This window comes from Neomonachus schauinslandi, chromosome 4 (genome assembly GCF_002201575.2).
Source record: "Neomonachus schauinslandi chromosome 4, ASM220157v2, whole genome shotgun sequence".
NCBI lineage: Eukaryota > Metazoa > Chordata > Mammalia > Carnivora > Phocidae > Neomonachus > Neomonachus schauinslandi.
Window position 1 is genome coordinate 101,244,807 of NC_058406.1, and position 18,549 is coordinate 101,263,355.

The 18,549-nt window shown below is 38.3% G+C and overlaps 2 protein-coding genes across 5 annotated transcripts in view; one reads left to right on the plus strand and one right to left on the minus strand.

Moving 5' to 3' along the window:
• The window catches only part of LOC110578566 (Golgi pH regulator), a 59,385-nt gene extending 46,814 nt beyond the window's left edge, over nt 1-12,571 (plus strand). For all 3 annotated transcript variants that reach the window (XM_021688087.1, XM_021688086.1, XM_021688088.1), the window contains 4 exons: nt 8,650-8,745; nt 10,650-10,739; nt 11,684-11,749; nt 11,877-12,571. In XM_021688087.1, coding sequence (XP_021543762.1) covers nt 8,650-8,745; nt 10,650-10,739; nt 11,684-11,749; nt 11,877-12,083 — 459 coding nt within the window. In that variant the 3' untranslated portion in view covers nt 12,084-12,571. The remainder of the gene's footprint in view (nt 1-8,649; nt 8,746-10,649; nt 10,740-11,683; nt 11,750-11,876) is intronic.
• A 686-nt stretch (nt 12,572-13,257) lies between these two features.
• Nucleotides 13,258-18,549, minus strand: part of PDZK1 (PDZ domain containing 1) — a 38,592-nt gene continuing 33,300 nt past the window's right edge. For both annotated transcript variants that reach the window (XM_021688084.1, XM_021688085.1), the window contains 2 exons: nt 15,142-15,432; nt 13,258-13,579 (listed from right to left, as the gene is read on the minus strand). In XM_021688084.1, the coding sequence (XP_021543759.1) occupies nt 13,526-13,579; nt 15,142-15,432 (345 nt within the window). In that variant the 3' untranslated portion in view covers nt 13,258-13,525. The remainder of the gene's footprint in view (nt 13,580-15,141; nt 15,433-18,549) is intronic.

Sequence of the window (18,549 nt, forward strand, 5' to 3'; positions counted from 1 at the left end):
CAACGTGTGGTCTTTTGTGATTAGCTTCTTAGTAAAAGTTTTTAAGGTTCATCTATATTGTAGCCTCTATCAATACTTCATTCCTTTTTATGGATGAATAATATTCATTCCATGATATGGATATGCCACATTTTATTTATCTGTCCATCAGTTGAGAAACATTGGGTTGTTTCAACTTTTTGGCCATTGTAAATGATGCCGTTGTGAGCATTTATGGATAAATTTTTATGTGGGTATATGTTTTCATTTCCCTTAGGTACATGCCTGTGAAAGTAAAATTGCTGGGTCATATGCTACCTCTATGTTGAACCTTTTGGTGAACTGCCAATACGCCAGGCTGTTTTCCCAAGCAGCTGCACCAGTTTACATTCGCACCAGCGGTGTAACAGTTGTCATTTCTCCACATCCTCACCAACACTTATTTATCTTTTTATTAGAGTCATTCTAGTGGCTATGAAGTGATATCTGATTCTTGATATTGGTAATTTGTGTCTTTTTTCTGATCAGTCTGGATCAAGGTTCATCAATTTTATTGAACTTTTCAAAGAACCAGCTTTTGGATTAATTATCTGTATTGTTTCTCTGTGTTCTATTTTATCAATTTCTGCTCTGATTCTTATAATTTCTCCTCTGCTTATTTTGGTTCTTTTTCTAATTTTGTAAAGTGCAAGCTAAGATCATTGATTCAAAACTTTTAATATGTGTTTTAGTGCTATAAATTTCTTGCTAAGCATCTCACAAAATACATTTCTGATGTGTTGTATTTTTACTTCATTCAGTTCAAAATATTTCTAATTTTTCTTCTTTGACTCATGGGTTATTCAGAAGTATGTTATTAAATATTTGGGGGATCTTGTGAATATCCTTCTGTAATTGATTTCTAATTTAATTCCATGTGATCTGAAAACATACTTAGTATGATTTAAATCTCTTCAAATTTATTGAGACTTGTTTTCTGCTCCTGTTGGCTGGAGTGTTGTATAAATGTCGATTAGGTCAAGTTAGTTGATAGTATTGTTAAAGTTTTCTATATCCTTGCTAATTTTCTGACTATCTTATCAGTTTCTTTGTGGGGGGGGCGGATTTGATGAAATTTCAAACCATTGTTGTGGATTTGTCTTTTTTTAGTTCTATCAGTTTTTGCTTCTGTATTTTTTTTACCCAATTATAATTAACACAGAATATTAATTTTGGATGTACAACATAGTGATTCAACAATTCTATAGATTACAGAGTGCTCACTATAAGTGTAGTCACCATCTCTCACCATACAATGTTGTAATATTGACTATTCTCTGTGCTGTACATTTCATCTCCATGACTGAAAGTTTGTGCCTCTTAATCCCCTTTATCCATTTCACCCATCCCTTCACTCACCTCCCTTTTGGCAACCACCGGTTTGTTCTCTGTATTTAAGAGTCTCTTTGGTTGTTTCTTTGTTCATTTGTTTTTAAGATTCTGCTTATAAGTGCAATCATGTGTCATTTGTCTTTCCTTGTCTGACTTATTTCACTTAGCATAGTACCCTCTAGGATTGTTGGAAATGGCAAGATCACATTCTTTTTATGGCTGAATAATGTTTCATTGCATATATGCGCCACATCTTTTTATCCATTCAACTATCAGTGGACACTTGGGTTGCCTCTCTAGCTCAGCTATTGTAAATAATGCTGCTGTAAACAATAGGGGTGCATATAGCTTTTCAAATTAGTGTTTTCATATTCTTTCAGTAAGTACCCAGTAGTGGGATTACTAGATCATATGATATTGTTCTATTCTGTTCCATTGATCTATATGTCTGTTTTTGTACCAGTACCGTACTGTTTTGGTTACTACAGCTTTGTAGTATATCTTGAACCCCAGGACTGTGAGACCTCCAGCTTTGTTCTTTTCAAGATTGTTTTGGCTATTTGGGGTCTTTTGTGGTTCCATATAAATTTTAGGATTATTCATTCTAGTTCTGTGAAAAATGCTGTTCATATTTAGATGGGGATTGCATGGAATCTGTAGATTGCTTTGGGTGGTATGGACATTTTAACAATATTAATTCTTCTAATCCATGAGTGCAGATTATCTTTCCATGTGTTTGTGTTGCCTTCAGTTTCTTTCATCAATATTTTATAGTTTTCAGGGTAATAGGTCTTTCACCTCCTAGGTTAAGTTTATTCTTAGACAATCTTTTTGGTGCAGTTGTAAATGGGATTGTTTTCTTAATTTCTGGTACTTAGTTATTAGTATATAGAAATGCAACTGATTTCTGTATACTAGTTTTGTATCCTACAACTTTACTGAATTCATTTATCAGTTCTAATGTTTTGGTGGAGCTTCTAGGTTTTTCTGTATTATCATTTTATCTGCAAGTAGCCAGTTTAACTTCCTTATCATTCTGAATGCCTTTTTTTTCTTGTCTGACTGCTGCAACTAGGACTTCCAGTATTATGTTGAATAGAAGTGGTGAGAGTGGACATCCTTGTCTTCTTCCTGATCTTAGAGGAAAAGCTCTCAGTTTTTCACCAATGAGTATGATGCTCATTTTCACCAATGAACATTTTTCATATATGGCCTTTATTATGCTGAGATGTGTTCCTCCAAACCCACTTTGTTCCCTCTAAATCCACTTTATCATGAATGGATGTTGTACTTTGTCAAATGCTTTTTCTGCATCTTTTGAAATGAGCATATGGTTTTTATACTTTATTTTGTTGATGTGGTTTATCATGTTTGATTTGAGAATATTGAATCACCCTGGTATTCCTGGAATAAATTCTACTTGATCATGGTGAATAATTTTTTTAATGTATTGTTGAGTTGAGTTTGCAAAATTTTTTTTTCAGTTTGCTAAATTTTGTTAGGAATTTTGCATCCATGTACATCAGAAATATTGGCTTATAGTTTTCTTTTTTTGTAGTGTCTCTGGTTTTGGTATCAGGGAAATGTTGGCCTTGTAGAATGAATTTGGAAGTTTCCTTCTTCTATTTTTTTTTTTTTTAATCATCTGAGAAAAGGGGTGCCTGGGTGGCTCAGTTGGTGGAGCATCCAACTTGGTTTTGGCTCAGGTCGTGATCTCATGGGTCGTGAGATCGAGCCCTGCATCAGGCTCCGTGCTCACTGTGGAATCTGCTTGGGATTCTTTCCCTCTTCCTCTCCTTCCATCCCTCCCCATCCCCCTCTCTCTAAAAGAAATCAGTGTATCTTTTTTCTCTTTTTTTTTTTTATGTTAGTCACCATACAGTACTTCGTTAGTTTTTGATGTGTTCCATGATTCTCAATAAATCTTTTTTTAAAAAATCGTTTGAGAAGAATAGGTATTAACTCTTCTTTCTTTATTTTGGTAGACTTGACACACAATGTTACATTAGTTTAAGGTGTACAAGCATGGAATATCTTTCCATTTGTTTGATTCATCTTTAGTTTCTTTCATCAATGTTTCACAGTTTTCAGAGTATAGGTCTTTCACCTCTTTGGTATTAACTCTTTGTTAAATATTTGGTAGAATTTACCTGTGAAGCCATCTGAATCTGGACTTCTGTTTTGGGGGAGTTTTTTTTATTACTGATTCCATTTCATTACTAGTAATTGCTCTGGTCAGATTTTCAATTTCTTCCTGATTCGGTTTTAGAAGATTATGTTTCTAAGAATCTGTTTCTTCTAGGTTGTCCAATTTGTTGGCATACAATTTTTCATAATAGTCTCTTATAATCCTTTGTATTTCTGTGCTGTCAATTGTTATTTCTCCTCCTTTATTTCTGATTGTATTTGAGTCTTTTTCTTGATGAGTCTGGCCACAGATATACCAATTTTGTTAATCTTTTCAAAGAAACAGTTTCTGGTTTCATTGATCTTTTCATTTTTTCTCTCTCTCTTTCATTTATTCCGGCTCTAATCTTTATTACTTCCTTCCCTTTGCTAGCTTTGGGCTTTGGTCTTTCTTAGCTCTTTTAAGTGTACGGTTAGGTTGTTTACTTGAGATTTTTCTTGTTTCTTGAGTTAGGCCTTTGTTGCTATGAAATTCCCTTTTAGAATGGCTTTTACTGCATCTCAAAGACTGAACCATTGTATTTTCATTTTCATTTGTCTCCATGTATTTTTTTATTTCCTCCTTGATTTCTTGGTTGACCCATTCATTGTTTAGTAGCATGTTATTTAGCTTCCATGCATTGGTATTCTTTTTAGATTTTTTTCTTGTGATTGATTTTTAGTGTCATACCATTGTGGTTGGAAAAGATGCATGATATGATTTCAGTCTTCTTAAATTTATTGAGACTTGTTTTGTGGCCTAAGTTGTAATCTATTCTGGGGAATGTTCAACATGTACTTAAAAAGAATGTATTCAGTGGTTTTTGGATGGAATGTTCAGTATATATCTGTTAAGTCCATCTGGTCTAATGTGTTGTTCAAATCCACTGTTTCGTTATTGATTTCTGTCTGAATGATCTACACTGATATAAGTGGAATGTTACAGTCACCTGTTATTATTGTATTACTGTCAACTTCTCCCTTTATGTCTGTTAATTATTGCTTTATGTATTTAGGTGCTCCTATGTTGAGGGCATAGATATTTATAGTTGTTACATCCTCTTGTTAGATTGATCCCTTTATCATTATGTAGTGCCCTCCTTTGTCTCTAGCCTACAGTCTTTGTTTTAAAGTCTACTTTATCTGATATTAAGTATTGCTATCCCAGCTTTTCTCCTGCCTTTTGCATGGTGTATTTTTTTATAGCCCTTCATTTTCAGTCTGTATGTGCCTTTAGGTCTGCAGTTAGTCTCTTAAAGGAACATATAGATGGGTCTTGTTTTTTTTATCCATTCAATCACCTTTTGTCTTTCAATTGGTGCATTTAGACAATTTACATTTAAAGTAATTATTGATAGTTATGTACTTACTGCCATTTTGTTCATTATTTTCTGGTTGTTTTTGTGGTTCTTCTCTTTTCCTTCCGTTTCTCTCTTCCCATGTGGTAGTGTTATGTTTGGATTCCTTTCTCTTTATTTTTTGTGTACCTATTATAGGTTTCTGATTTGTGGTTGCCATTAGGCTTATATATTTTATCTTAGGGGTATAGCAGTCTGTATTAAGTTGATGGCTGAACTTAGGTTCAAGCTTAAATTCAAAAACATTTTAAAAGTACTACATTTTTACTCCCCCTCCACATTTTATGTATATGATATTGTATTTTACATCTTTTTATTTTGTGTATTTCTTGGCTGGTTTTTGTAGATATAAATGATTTTACTACTTTTGCTCCAGACTGGCTTTATACATGATTAATCTACTACATGTATTATGTGTTTACTTTTACCTGTGAAAATTTTTCCTTTCATAACTTTTTTATGATTATGGCCTTTTCTTTCCACTCAAATAATTTCCTTTTACATTTCTTGTAGGGCTGGTTTAGTGGTGATTAAATCCTTGAACTTCTGTCTGGGAAACTTTTTGTCTCTTTTTTTATTCTGAATGATAACTTTGCCTTGTAGAGTATGCTTAGTTGCAGGTCTTCCTTTCAGTACTTTGAATATATAATGCCACTCTCTTCTGGCCTATGAAGTTTCTGGTGAAAAATCAGCTAAAAACTTTATAGGGTTTCCCTCGTAGTAACTTTTTTTTCTCTTGCTGCTTTTAAAATTCTCTCCTTAGAGGCACCTGGGTGGCTTAGTCAGCTAAGCATCCAACTCTTGATTTCAGCTCAGGTCATGATCTCAGGGTCATGAGATCGAGCCCCACATTGAGCTCCCCAACTCATTGGGGAGTCTGCTTGAGTTTTCTCTCCCTCTCCCTCTGCCCCTCCCCCTGCTTATGTGCACACGCGCGCTCTCTCTCTCAAAATAAATCTTTACAATTCTTTATCATTACTTTCTGCCATTTTAATTTTACATATCTTGGTGTGGACCTCTTTGGGTTAATCTTGTTCAGGGCTCTCTGTGCTTCCTGGATTTGGATACCTGTTTCCTTCCCCAGATTAGAGAAGTTTTCAGTTATTCTTTCTTCAAATAAATTTTCTGCCCCCTTCTCTCTCTCTTCTCCTTCTGGGATGCCTATAATGTGAATGTTATTACACTTGATGGTGTTGCTGAGTTCCCTTAGCGTGTTCTCCTTTATTATTCTTTTTTTCTTTTTGCTGTTCAGCTTGGTTGCTTTCCATTACCTTGTCTTCCAAATTGCTGATCCATTCTGCATCCTCCAGTCTACTGTTGATTGCCTCTAGTGTGTTTGTTTTTGTTTTGTTTTTTTAAATTTCAGTTATTGAATTCTTCATCTCTAACTGGTTCCTTTTTATATCGTTGTTGAAGTTCTCATTGAATTCATCCATTGTTTTCTCAAGTCCAGTGAGTGTCTTTATGACCATTACTTTGAATTCTTTATCCAGGCATATTGCTTATCTCCATTTCATTAGATCTGCTGCTGTGATTTTGTCCTCTTCTTTCATTTGGGACATATTCCTCTATCTCCTTATTCTGTCTAGCTCTCCGTTTGTTTCTCTGTATTAGGGGATCAGCTATGACTCCTGGTCTTGAAAGTAATGGGGTTCTGTGGTGGTCTTGAAAGAAAAGGTTCTGTGGTGCCCTGTAGTGCAGTGCCTCCAGGCACCAGAGCCAGGTGCTCCAAGGGTGTCTCCTATGTGGGCAACATGCACCCTACTGTTGTGGCTGAGTTGCATTTGCCTTAGTTGGCTGCAATGACCTGCTGTGCCTGCTGTGGGCACACTGGGCAAGGTTTAGTCCCTGCGCAGCCAACTAAGAGGCTCAGCTGTTGGAACTGTGGGCACACTGATGTGTAGGGTTATCTCTCTCTCTCCAGGGCTGCTTTTGGAGTGGTGTGGGTCCCTGCTCAGGCTGCTTGCAGGGTGTGGTGGGGCAGGAGTTGTTTTGAAGGACCACCTGCTGAGGCAGGCAGGTCCCCAGGTGAAAGTCGGGGCAGGGCGCTAGCAAGATAGGTAGAGAGTATTAGTGGTAGTTCCCACAAGTGTCTGGCTATATAGGTGGGGGAGGAGAAGAGAAATGGTGCCCACCAGCACTTTTGTTCTGGAAGTCTCCTGAAGAGAAGTCTCCCTGACCCTCCAGCACATGTTGAGATTGGTAATGAATATCCTTCACATATACCCAAGCACTTTTCAAACTGCTGTTTCTGTGCTGTCTCTCAGGCCAAGTTATTTATTCTAGCTCTTTAAGGGCTGGGACTTAGTTTCTGATTGCCCTCTGGCTCTCCCAGAGTTAAGGCCTGCTAATTTTTAAAGTACCTGGACTTAAGCCCTGCTGATTTTAAAAGCTCCCAAAGTTTATCCCCACTGGTTTTCAAAGCCAGATGTTACTGGGAACTCATCGTCCCACTGCCTGGGGTGCCTTGTGTGGGGTCTGATCCTCTCTGCTTCTCTGTGCTTGTGGTGTCCCTCCTGTTTGTGGTTAGTCTCACAGGAGGTTTGGTTCCCAGGTGTGTCTCAGCCCCTCCTACCCTTTTCAATATGGCCTCCTCTCAACAGTTAACTGTGGAAGGTCTGTTCTGCCAGTTTTCATGTTGTTTTCAGAGTTACACAGAGGTAGCTATTATCTTGGTGTGTTTGTGAGACAGGATGAGCTCAGGATCCTCCTGCTCTACCATCTTCCTGACACCCCTGCTTCATGTGTTTTAAAGCTCTATTATTTGGTCCATACATCTTCAGACTCATTGTGTACCCCTTGTTGAAATGATCCTTTTATCATTCTGAAATGACCCTTTAATCCCTGGCAATATTTTTTACTATGAAATCTACTTTGATATTAATATAGACCTTCCAGTTTTCTCTTGATTAGTGTTAGCATGATGTATCTTTTTCCATTCTCTTACTTTTAACCGATTTGTATCTTTATATTTAAAGTGGGTTTTTTTGTAAGCAACGTATAGTTGGGTCTTGCTTTTTTATCCAGTCTTATAGTCTCTGCCATTTAATTGGCATGTTTAGACCAGGATTCAGCCATCTGCAGCTCGTAGGCCAAATCCAGCCACCACCTGCCATTGTAAATAAAGTTTTATTTGAACACAGCCAAGCGCATTCATCTGCATATCATCTGTGGCTCTATCACCACAGTGTCAGAGTTTGCCAGACTGTTGTCAGACTGTTTACATTTAATGTAATTATTAATATGGTTGGATTTTAAACAGCAGTGTTGTTACATGTTTTTTTATTTGTCCCATCTGTTCTTTTTTTCCATTTTTCCTTTTTTTCTGCCTTCTTTTGGATTAATTGGGTGTTTTTCATAATTCTGTCTGATCTCTTGTTGACTTGTTAGCTCTAACTCTCTTTTCATTATTTTAGTGATTGCTCTTCAAGCATTCAGAAAATAGAGTGAATAACCCTGGAATTCTTGATTCTCTTACTCAAACTTTATCCACCAGAATGTTACCTTTCTAACTTCTGTGAAATTAAGGTGTATATGCCATGGCCTTTTTTCCTTCTATTCTTTACAGAAAAGAAAGATAGGGTAGATAAGGACTTTGTTTGCCTGTATGTGAATAGCCAAAATAGATGTCTTATATATGATTTAGATTGAGAGTAGAATTGCATTTTTAGGAACATCCACCTGTAAGATATGTTACACTGATTCATTATTTTGAGTCACTTTTTGAAATAGTGATTATTGAGATGCTGTAATATAAAGTTCCATGTCTTTGCAGGCAACCATCAATATCGTTTTTGACCGAGTTGGGAAAACTGATCCTGTCACAAGAGGCATCGAGATCACTGTGAATTATCTGGGGATCCAATTTGATGTAAGAGTTGTATCAAGATCCTGGTTTCATACATTTCTATTTTACCTGCTATAAATTACAATTGTTAAGATTTTAATTTCTTACTTAATTCTGCCTTTGTTCTTCCCACTCTCCTCTGTTTTGACATACTCATATGGCAGATTTGTAAAGGACATAAAACCAGAAGTGATGGCTGGTACTTACTACTGTCTTAGATGCTGATTATTTCTGTAGTTCCTCTGCTGCTTTTCCGTAGCCAGCTCCCCCTCCCCAGTTTCTCCCCACCAAATACTGGATACTTCTCTCTGTGATACATGAGATTGTCAAATCCAAAACTCACCTTTGGTTCCTCTAGTAGAAAAGTAACTACTAATTAGTGTTCCATGTTAGAAGTGAAATTATGTCTGCCGTAAAAAGCTACCAATTAATTAATGTGGACTTTGAGCTAAAGATGGTAACTGTAACCTGTGCAGTTTTAATCTTCTTTCTACCTGTTTTATAATACCACTATCATTAAACACACTCTTGTCCCAATTTAAGTTTAATGTCTTTATTTATAGAAGAATATATTTTCCAAATGTATGTATATACATATATGTGTGTGTATATATATATAAATGGCCATTGATTCCAGCTGATTAGCACTTTGATATGACAGTAAGACTCACTTTTTTTTTTTTTTTTTTTTTTTTTTTAATTTTTTTTTCTTTTTTTTGAGAAAAAATGAGAGAGAGAGCACATGAGAGGGGGGAGGGTCAGAGGGAGAAGCAGACTCCCCGCCGAGCAGGGAGCCCGATGCGGGACTCGATCCAGGGACTCCAGGATCATGACCTGAGCCGAAGGCAGTCGCTTAACCAACTGAGCCACCCAGGCGCCCAAGACTCACGTTTTTAGTCCCTCTGAGGGCTATTTAGCTGTGCTGTGATTCTAGTGACAGACTGCATGCTCCCCGCAGCCATCTGCCTCAGCTGGACATGCTCCTAGTAGCTAGATAAAATGAAAGCGAACCAGAGCAAATTGAGCTCCAGTCCTTGATGAACAACTCAAAGCACACAGTTTTTGAGGATAGATCAATAGTGTAAACTTTTTCATGTGAGGGAGCATGGTATCTTTCCTCCAAGTAGTTTATAAATTATACCACAAAATAGGCTTCACTATTGCTGATATGTGTTCTCTTTTCCTCTTTTAAAATTTTTACTAGGCTCAATTATTAGAAGTGTTCTTCCTTATCAGTGCTTTCTGAGGCTAGTTGCTGTGGTGTCTCTGTATTTCATTTATAATCCATCTGTATACTCCACGTTTCAGAATTCTGAATAACATCTTTTAGATGTTAGTAATAGCAGTTCCCCCACAGATACTTTTCAGACCTGAATCAAGCACAGGGTCCCAAAGCTGCCTTCCACTATGAAGCAAACCAAGAGGAGAAAAAAGTAACATCATGTAATTCAAGTGAAGGGCAACTATTTCCTAGACCATAGCTGAGAATATTTACATATTCTTTTATTATAAAAAGAAAAATTTCTTTAAGTTTTGGGTGATCAGGGGACTATCATTCACAGATGTTAAAAATAATTTAGCTGCTATTTAATAATTTCAATTTGTGCTTTTCACTTAAGACACCAAAGCTGCGTCATTGGTTCCATCTGTGTTTCTCTGACTAATGTTATTTTCATCACCACTGCACTTGCTTGCTTCCGTCCTAAGTTTTTATTAAGTCTGCTTATTAAGCTATCCACTGCAGTCTTCCTAGGTGTAGTTGCCCCTTACTCATTTTCCTCCCTCCCTAAAAATTTTTTTAAATCAGGTAGGGCCTAATGAAGTTCCCTCTAAGTCACATAAGAGATCAGAATGCATCAGAAGAATAGCCTTCACATGTCTCTCAACAGAGATTTCACACATACTTTTCCTTCCTTTTATGGTGGCAGGTAAAGTTCTGGTCTCAGCACATTTCCTTCATTCTGGTTGGAATAATCATCGTCACATCTATCAGAGGATTACTGATCACTCTTACAAAGGTATGTTGTAGCACTGAGTTTAAATTATGATTTGCGGCATTTCATGTGGCACCATGAGATAATTTTACCTAATTAAGATTTCTGCCTTCGGAGAACTTAAACAGTCACAAATATATAAAAGACCTACCATAAAATTTTTTAAAATTGAAACTGCTCAATAAACTGATGATGATGGGTTTACATCATACGCCAATCAGATGAGTACATTTAACAAAGGTCATAGAATGAGTTCACGGTCTGTTTTGTTCACTGATGTGGCACCAGCATCTAGGAGTAGAAACTGGCACATGGTAGGAGCTCCAGAGATACTTGGAATGGATGAACAAGATAGGTATTTGAGGTTAGAGTAACTTTGAGAGTTACGTATAAGGAGGACATGTAAGGAGGACAAGTAGAATGTTTTACTATTTTCTGATCAACGTCGGAAGGCTTTATGGAGGCAGAAGGTAGGTTTTCTCTTGGAGAAGAGGTGTGGGGAGCCCAAGATCCAAGAGTTGTTTGAATGAAAGGAGTGAAGAGGTTAGGAGGAGAGAAGAAGAGAAGGGCACTCCAGGCATCTAGCACAATTTTGGCAAGAGCTTAGGAGGCTAGTAGTAATTACAAGGGCTTGGGGTGGCCTGGAGTAATCTGGTCTAACATTTTACAGTGATATATGAAAGTCCTGTGTATCACATAGTTTCTGAAAAATTTGCTAGCGATTGGAATCCTTTCATGTCCTAATGTAATTAGTTCTTAAAAACACCAGCTCTCCCTCTGGGGACACCATAGCTGGATCCTTTGCTATCAGTCTGTTTCTCTTCTTCACAGCGTTAATCATATCTGTTGTTCTCTGCTGGATTGCTATGGGGAAGAAACACTTTTCACTAAATGTTAAGTAGGCTCCTTAATGTTCTTGACACAAGAATCCGGCAGTACTGCATAAGTTCTTCTCCCTTTCTTGACAGTTCTTTTATGCCATCTCCAGCAGTAAGTCCTCCAATGTCATTGTCCTGCTATTAGCACAGATAATGGTAAGTGTAATGACCTAGTTTTATGCTTACAACTGTAAACTGCCAGAAGTGTTTATACTTCTAAATATTGTAACAATTCCTTTTGGTCCTTCACCACATTCCAAGTGACTTCTGGATTAACTTACAGGGCATGTACTTTGTCTCCTCCGTGCTACTGATTCGAATGAGCATGCCTCTAGAGTACCGCACCATAATCACCGAAGTGCTTGGAGAGCTACAGTTCAACTTCTATCACCGTTGGTTTGACGTGATCTTCCTGGTCAGTGCTCTCTCCAGCATCCTGTTCCTCTATTTGGCTCACAAACAGGCACCAGAGAAGCATATGGCACCTTGAACTCACACCTGTTACAGACTGCTGCAGGCCAGTGGTGTCAGAATTTGGATATAAGAGAAAAAATGGAGGGGACCAGGGCCTCATGTTTTTTAAACAATCAAAATGCTGAGGTAGCATATTCTGCCTTCAGCGTATGCCTCCCTCCTCTGTGGATACTGTGATCATGAGTAGCATTAGCTAGAACATGGGAGCGTGAAGTAAACTTAAGCTAGCACTCAGCTGAGAGCATCCCATGTGGGTTTGAGGCTGGTGGGAAAGGGGGTGGAAAAGAGCCAAGAAACTAGGTGGGGGGAATACACTGGAACTCTGCAGGTAAGGGGAAGTCTCAGGGAGCTGGGCCGAACACCCAGAATTTCTGCTCAAGGCTCACATGGAGGAGGTTATGGCTTTCCCTTAAGATTGACTGTCATTAAAATCAGATTACAACCCTTTGGCCTTAGCTTCATTTTCTCAAGGACAGCTTGGTGTAGTGTGCTTGTGCAATCTAACACGAATTGGCATCCTCCTGCCAACCCCTGCCCCATTAAAATAACCAACAGGTTCTCTCTTCTTGTCTGGGGACGGGACGGTGTGCTACTGAAATAGATTCTGCCAAGAGCGTTCAGGTATATCATCTTTATTGATTTCCTTTTAATTAAGTTAGTATTATTTGAGAGTGAATTACTGTACATTCAATTTGGTGATGATGTCTCATTTTTTTCTTTCCATCTGCCCCTCATGCTGTGTGGTAAAACAATGAATAACTGTTAACTAGAATAAGTCATTTTCCTATGCTAGCCCCTAGTTTCTCCATCTGTGAAAGGAAAATGCTGGAAAGGTTACAGAACAATGAGAAATGCAATTTAAGGAAATCCTGAGTTTTATCACCAGTAAGTCTCTAAGATCTTATTCTGAATTTCATTGTTTTGGGTTTCTAGAGGCAAAATGAAGGTTACAGCATAAAAGCAAGTTTACCAAAAACAAAAGCACTCTTGAGGTTTTATCAACTAACCGGGAAGATTCAAGTATACTCTAAAGGCATTCTTAATGGCATCTATTTTAGCAACCACAACATTCTTACAAAAGCATAATTTTAATAGGCTCATCTGCTCAGATACTTTATAGCAGCTCTCACATATACAGATTTACGAATCATCTTTAATGCTCAAGGAGCCTATAGAATTAAGAGATATCGTCATAGAGAAATGTAGTGAAGTTGAAGCTTGAAAGAAATCACGTGAAAAGAATGTGGTTCCCGCCTTAAGTTGACCATAAATAAGCCATCTATTGCAGTAGTCACCCCCAAGGCAAATGACAACAGAAGACAGTCCCCCATGATGAACTGGTTGCCAGAGGAGTTCCTCTCTACCAGAGAAGTGAATGGGTGGCAGCTCATTCTTCGGGAAAGGATCCCTACTCAACACCCAGAAACAGCTGTCAGCCAACGCCGTTAGTTGCTCTCATCACATCTCTGTATCTTCAGAATTGGAAGAAGAATGTGAGGCTGTACTGTACGCCTACGCAAAAGAGAACAAAAGGTCCGTAAGTGCGAGAGTGTGAATGTCAGCAGCTGCATGACTTCAGGCAGGGAGTAGAGTCACTCACTAGAAGCCAGGTAACCTGAATTGTGCAGTTGGCTTTGTTTCGCCTGCCGTTTGACACTAACAAATTTCTTAATATCTGTAGATCTTTTCTATAAAGCTAGCATACGCCTATAATTGACTTGCTATAGAAATATAAAATTTTTTAAAGACAAGTAGACGCTTTCTTTGCTAAGCAATCAAGAATGCAAGGTCAGTGGCTACTGTGTGTGCTGTGGTCTGAATGTTTGTATTTCCCCAAAATTCATATATTGAAATACTAATCCTAAGGTCAGGTGATGATATTAGGAGGTAGGAACCTTTGGGAGGTGATTAGGTTATGAGGGCAGAGCCCTCGTGATTGGGATTAAGGCCTTATGAAAGAGCCCCCCACCCCCACCCCAAGCTCCCTATCCCCTTCTACCATGTGAGGACATAGCAGGAAATTGGCCAACTACAGCCTGGAAGAGGGCCTTCCCCAGACACCAAATCTGTCCTTCAGAACTGTGAGAAATAAATGTGTGTTGTTTATAAGCCACCCAGTCTATGGTCTTTTATTATAGCACCCCAAACTACATGTGTCTTCATTAACAAACAGTATTTAATTTATATGACCGGTCTGTAAAATTAATGTAAATGGAGTAGAATTAAATGTAATGGAAAGAAGAATGATATAAAACTTTTAGAGTCTTGGCTTTGCCATACATTTCCTCTGTGAACTTGGACAAAAATATAAAAGACTTATCGAGGATTTTAATCCAAATACAGAGTAATGCTTATTCCTCCCTATTAATAAAACACAAATACCTGCCAATTATCTTAAAAACAATGTCTCTAACCACCACCATTCATTTTATGCTTAGCATTATTAACCAGGCACTGTTTGAAGCACTTTGATAGTCTTAGTTAATAGGAAACAAACTGCAGGTTGCTGGAGGGGAGGTGGGTAGGGGGATGGGGTAACTGGGTGATGCACATTAGGGAAGGCACTCAATGTAATGAGCACTGGGTGTTATATGCAACTGATGAATCACTAAACTCTACCTCTGAAACTAATAATATACTATATGTTAATTGATTTTAAATAAAAGAATCAGTAATTTTTAAAAAGTCTTAATAATAATAATAATAATACAAATTATCCTTGGTTTACAGGTGGGGAAAGTGAGGCAGAGAATGAATAAATCCATTTGCCCAAGGCTGTTAAGTGGCAGAACCAGAATTTGTACATAGTCTGATTCAGGTTCTTCTGATGGTTCCATTATAATTTTGATAAACTTTTATTTCTTGATTTGACAGTTACCATCAACTCCATGCCATGAAAAAGCAGCTTGTCCTCCTACCACTTCTCCACCAAAATAATTTGACTTGCTTGTTACCTTTGTAATTTCCTAGTATTCTAGGAAATCTGCGGTAAACAGAGACCTGAAGTGTGCTTATTAAGGATTTTATCATACCCTGATAGGTTAGATCACTAAAAGAAGTCTATCACCACTCACTCGTTCTTTTGCCGTGTGTGAGTCGTGCTCTGGTTCTGCCAGTGTCTCTTCTTTGGAATCAGTGGGGGCATCCAGTGGATCAGCCATGGAGGAAACAATAGGGATTTTCTTAGCCTGGAAATAATCATAGGCTTTCTTTCCACAGACTAAGAGTGTGACATTCTCCCCACTGCTCTGGATTCTGTCTACCAACTTCTCATAGGGTTCATCCACCACGTTCACTCCATTCACTTCGATGATGATATCTTCATCCTCCAGCCCTGCCAGCTCGGCAGGGCTGCCCTTCAGTACCTATAAAAAGAAGGTCTGAATTATCACTTCCAGACACGGATAAAGGAATGTTAGATTAGCTTCCCTTCGGAGGAGAGAGGAGTCTGAAAATGTGTTCTTAATCATATTCTTTCTCCCTGAGGTACAGAAGAAAGGTGCTCTAATGCTTTTCTGCTTCAGAAAGTTCCAACAACCGTACTCAAATGAGTACCATGGGAAGAGGGCTCCAAGATGACAGCACAAGAAGACTCTGAACTCACCTCCTCCCACAGACACCAAATCTACACCTACATAAAGAGCAATTCCTCCTGAAGACCTGAGGGCTGATTGAGCTGCGTCTGCACAAAAAAAGGAGAGACCACATAGAGAACAGCAGGAGATGGAGACACAGTAATGATGAGACCCCCACCCCTGCCACTACAAACTGCAGTAGGGAGGGATAGCACTGAGGAGTCTGCACAGATTCCCCAGACCTGGGGCCCAGGAAAAAAATAGCAGTTTAAAGAGCAGCTAGACTCTGAAGGGAACCAATTTACTAACCACAGAGCATCCAGCAAATGGTAGGGAAACTGCTGAAACTCTCAGGGTCACGCGTCTAGCAAGTACCACTGTTGACATTCCCTCTCCAGCTTGATAGTGCAAGACGGGCCCAGGGTCCAAGTGTTCTAGCCATCCTGCCGCCTCAGCAAACCCAGGGACCCTAGCCCACACCAGCTGCAGGTGGGCACTGTCTGGCACACACCAGGACCCCCTCAGCTGTCTCACCAAAGTAGTCATGGCATAGGCGCCCCAAGATCACCCCAGCCAATGCCTGCTTCAGCCATGCCACCAGAGCTAGCTCCACCCAAAGCCACTAGGTACATGCAGTCTACACTGGGGACATTTCAACACAAGATCACTCCTTTAAGACAGGGAGAGGTGGCTGTTTTGTCTGATTCATAGAGACAAACACCAGAAGTGAAACAAAATGAGACAGGAATATGCTCCAAATGAAAGAGTAAGATAAAACTTAAGAACTGAACAAAATGGAGATAAGCAATCAACCTGAGAAAGAGTTCAGAGTAATGGTCCTAAAGATGCTCACCAGATGAGAGAAAATTAAATGAATGCAGTGAGAACTTAAAGAAATAGAAAATATATTCTTTATCTCTAACTGGTTTTTATAGTAACTGAAATTTTAAAATACCCTAGAGGGAATCAACAGATGATATAGAACAGATCAGTGATCTGGAAAGACAGGTAAGCACCCAAGCTGAATAACAAAAAGAAAATAATTTTAATTGAAATAAGGTTAAAGAGTCTCTGGGACAACATCAGAGTGTGGTAACATTCGTGATATAAGGATCCCAGAAGGAGAAGAGAGAAAAGGACGGAAAGCTTATTTGAAGAAATAATAACTGAAATAACTGAAAACTTCCCTAACCTGGAGAAGGAGACAGACTTCCAGGAGAACCCCAAGCAAGATGAACCTAAGGAGGAACAACAAAACCCATAATAATTAAAATGTCAAAGATTAAACATAAAAAGCAGCAAGAGAAATGCAACTAGCTACATACGAGGGAAATCTCATAAAGGCTATCAGCTGATTTTTCAGTAGAAACTTTGAAATTATATATATAATCCCACTCCCCCTCTGGCCTGCAAAGGGCTGAAAGGAAAAAAACCTACATGCAAGGATGTTCTACCCAGCAAGATTATTTTCAGAATTGAAGGAGAGAGAAGTCACAACCCCTAAATCAGCCTTATAAGAAATGTTGAAGGGCCTCTCCAGGCTGGAAAGAAAAGGCCATAACTAGAAGAAAATTATGAAAGGAAAAAATTTCACCAATAAAAGCAAACATATAGTAAAGGTAGTAGCTTAGTCACTTAAAGGTTGAAACACAAAAGTAGTAAAACCAATTATATTTTTAAAAAAAGATTTACAAAATAAAAAGATATAAGACATGCACCAAGTGTGGAGGGGAAGGAATAAAAATGTAGTGCTTTAGAATGTATTTGAATTTGGGATGCCTAGGTGTCTCAGGCAGTTAAGCATCTGACTCTTGATTTTGGCTTAGGTCATGATCTCAGGGTTGTGAGATCAAGCCCCCTGCATCGGGTTCCACACAGGGCGTGGATCCTACTTAGGATTCTCTCTTTCCCTCTGCCCTCCCTCCCCAACACTCGTTTGTGCTCTCTCTCTCTTAAAAAAAAAAAAAAAAAAAAAAAAAAACGGGTTTGAATTTAAGTGATCATCAACTTAATATACACTGTATATATTTCGAATGTTCTATGGGAACTTCATGGTAACCATAAACAAAAACCTGTAATAGATACCAAAAAAATTAGAAAGGAATCCAGGCATAACACTAAAGAAAGTCAAGAGTCACAAGGGAACAGAGCAAAAGAAGAAAGGAATAGAACTACAAAAACAGCCAGAAAACAATTAACAAAATGTCATAGGTACATACCTATCAATAATTACTTTAAATGTAAATGGTCTAAATGCTCCAATCAAAAGGCAGTGGGTAACTGAATGGATATAAAAACAAGACCCATTTATATGCTGCCTATAAGAGACTCACCTCAGGCCTAAAGACACAGGCTAAAAGTGATGGGCTAGAAAACATACCATGCAAATGGAAGCCAAAAGTAAAGCCAAGGTAGCAATGCTTACATTAGATAAAATAGACTTTAAAACAAAGACACTAGCTAGAGACGAAGGCACTACCTAATGATAAAGGGAACAATCCAACGTAACAATCGTAAATATCTATGCACCCAACATGGGAGCACCAGAATACATGAATTATTAATAGACAAAAGGGAGAAACTGACAGTGATACGATAATCATAGGTGGCTTTAACACTCCACTTACATCAATGGATATATCATCCAGACAGAAATTAATGAGGAAATGGTGACTTTGAACAACACATTAGATCAGATAGACTTCACAAGTACATACAGACCATTCCATCCAAAAATAGCTAAATACAAAATAAAAATAAATAGCTAAATATACATTGTTTTCAAGTACACATTGAACATTCCCCAGGATCTTGCATCAGGCCACAAAACAGGTCTCAATAAATTTATGATTGAAATCATATCCTGTATCTTTTCCAACCACAACAGTATGAAACTAGAAATCACAA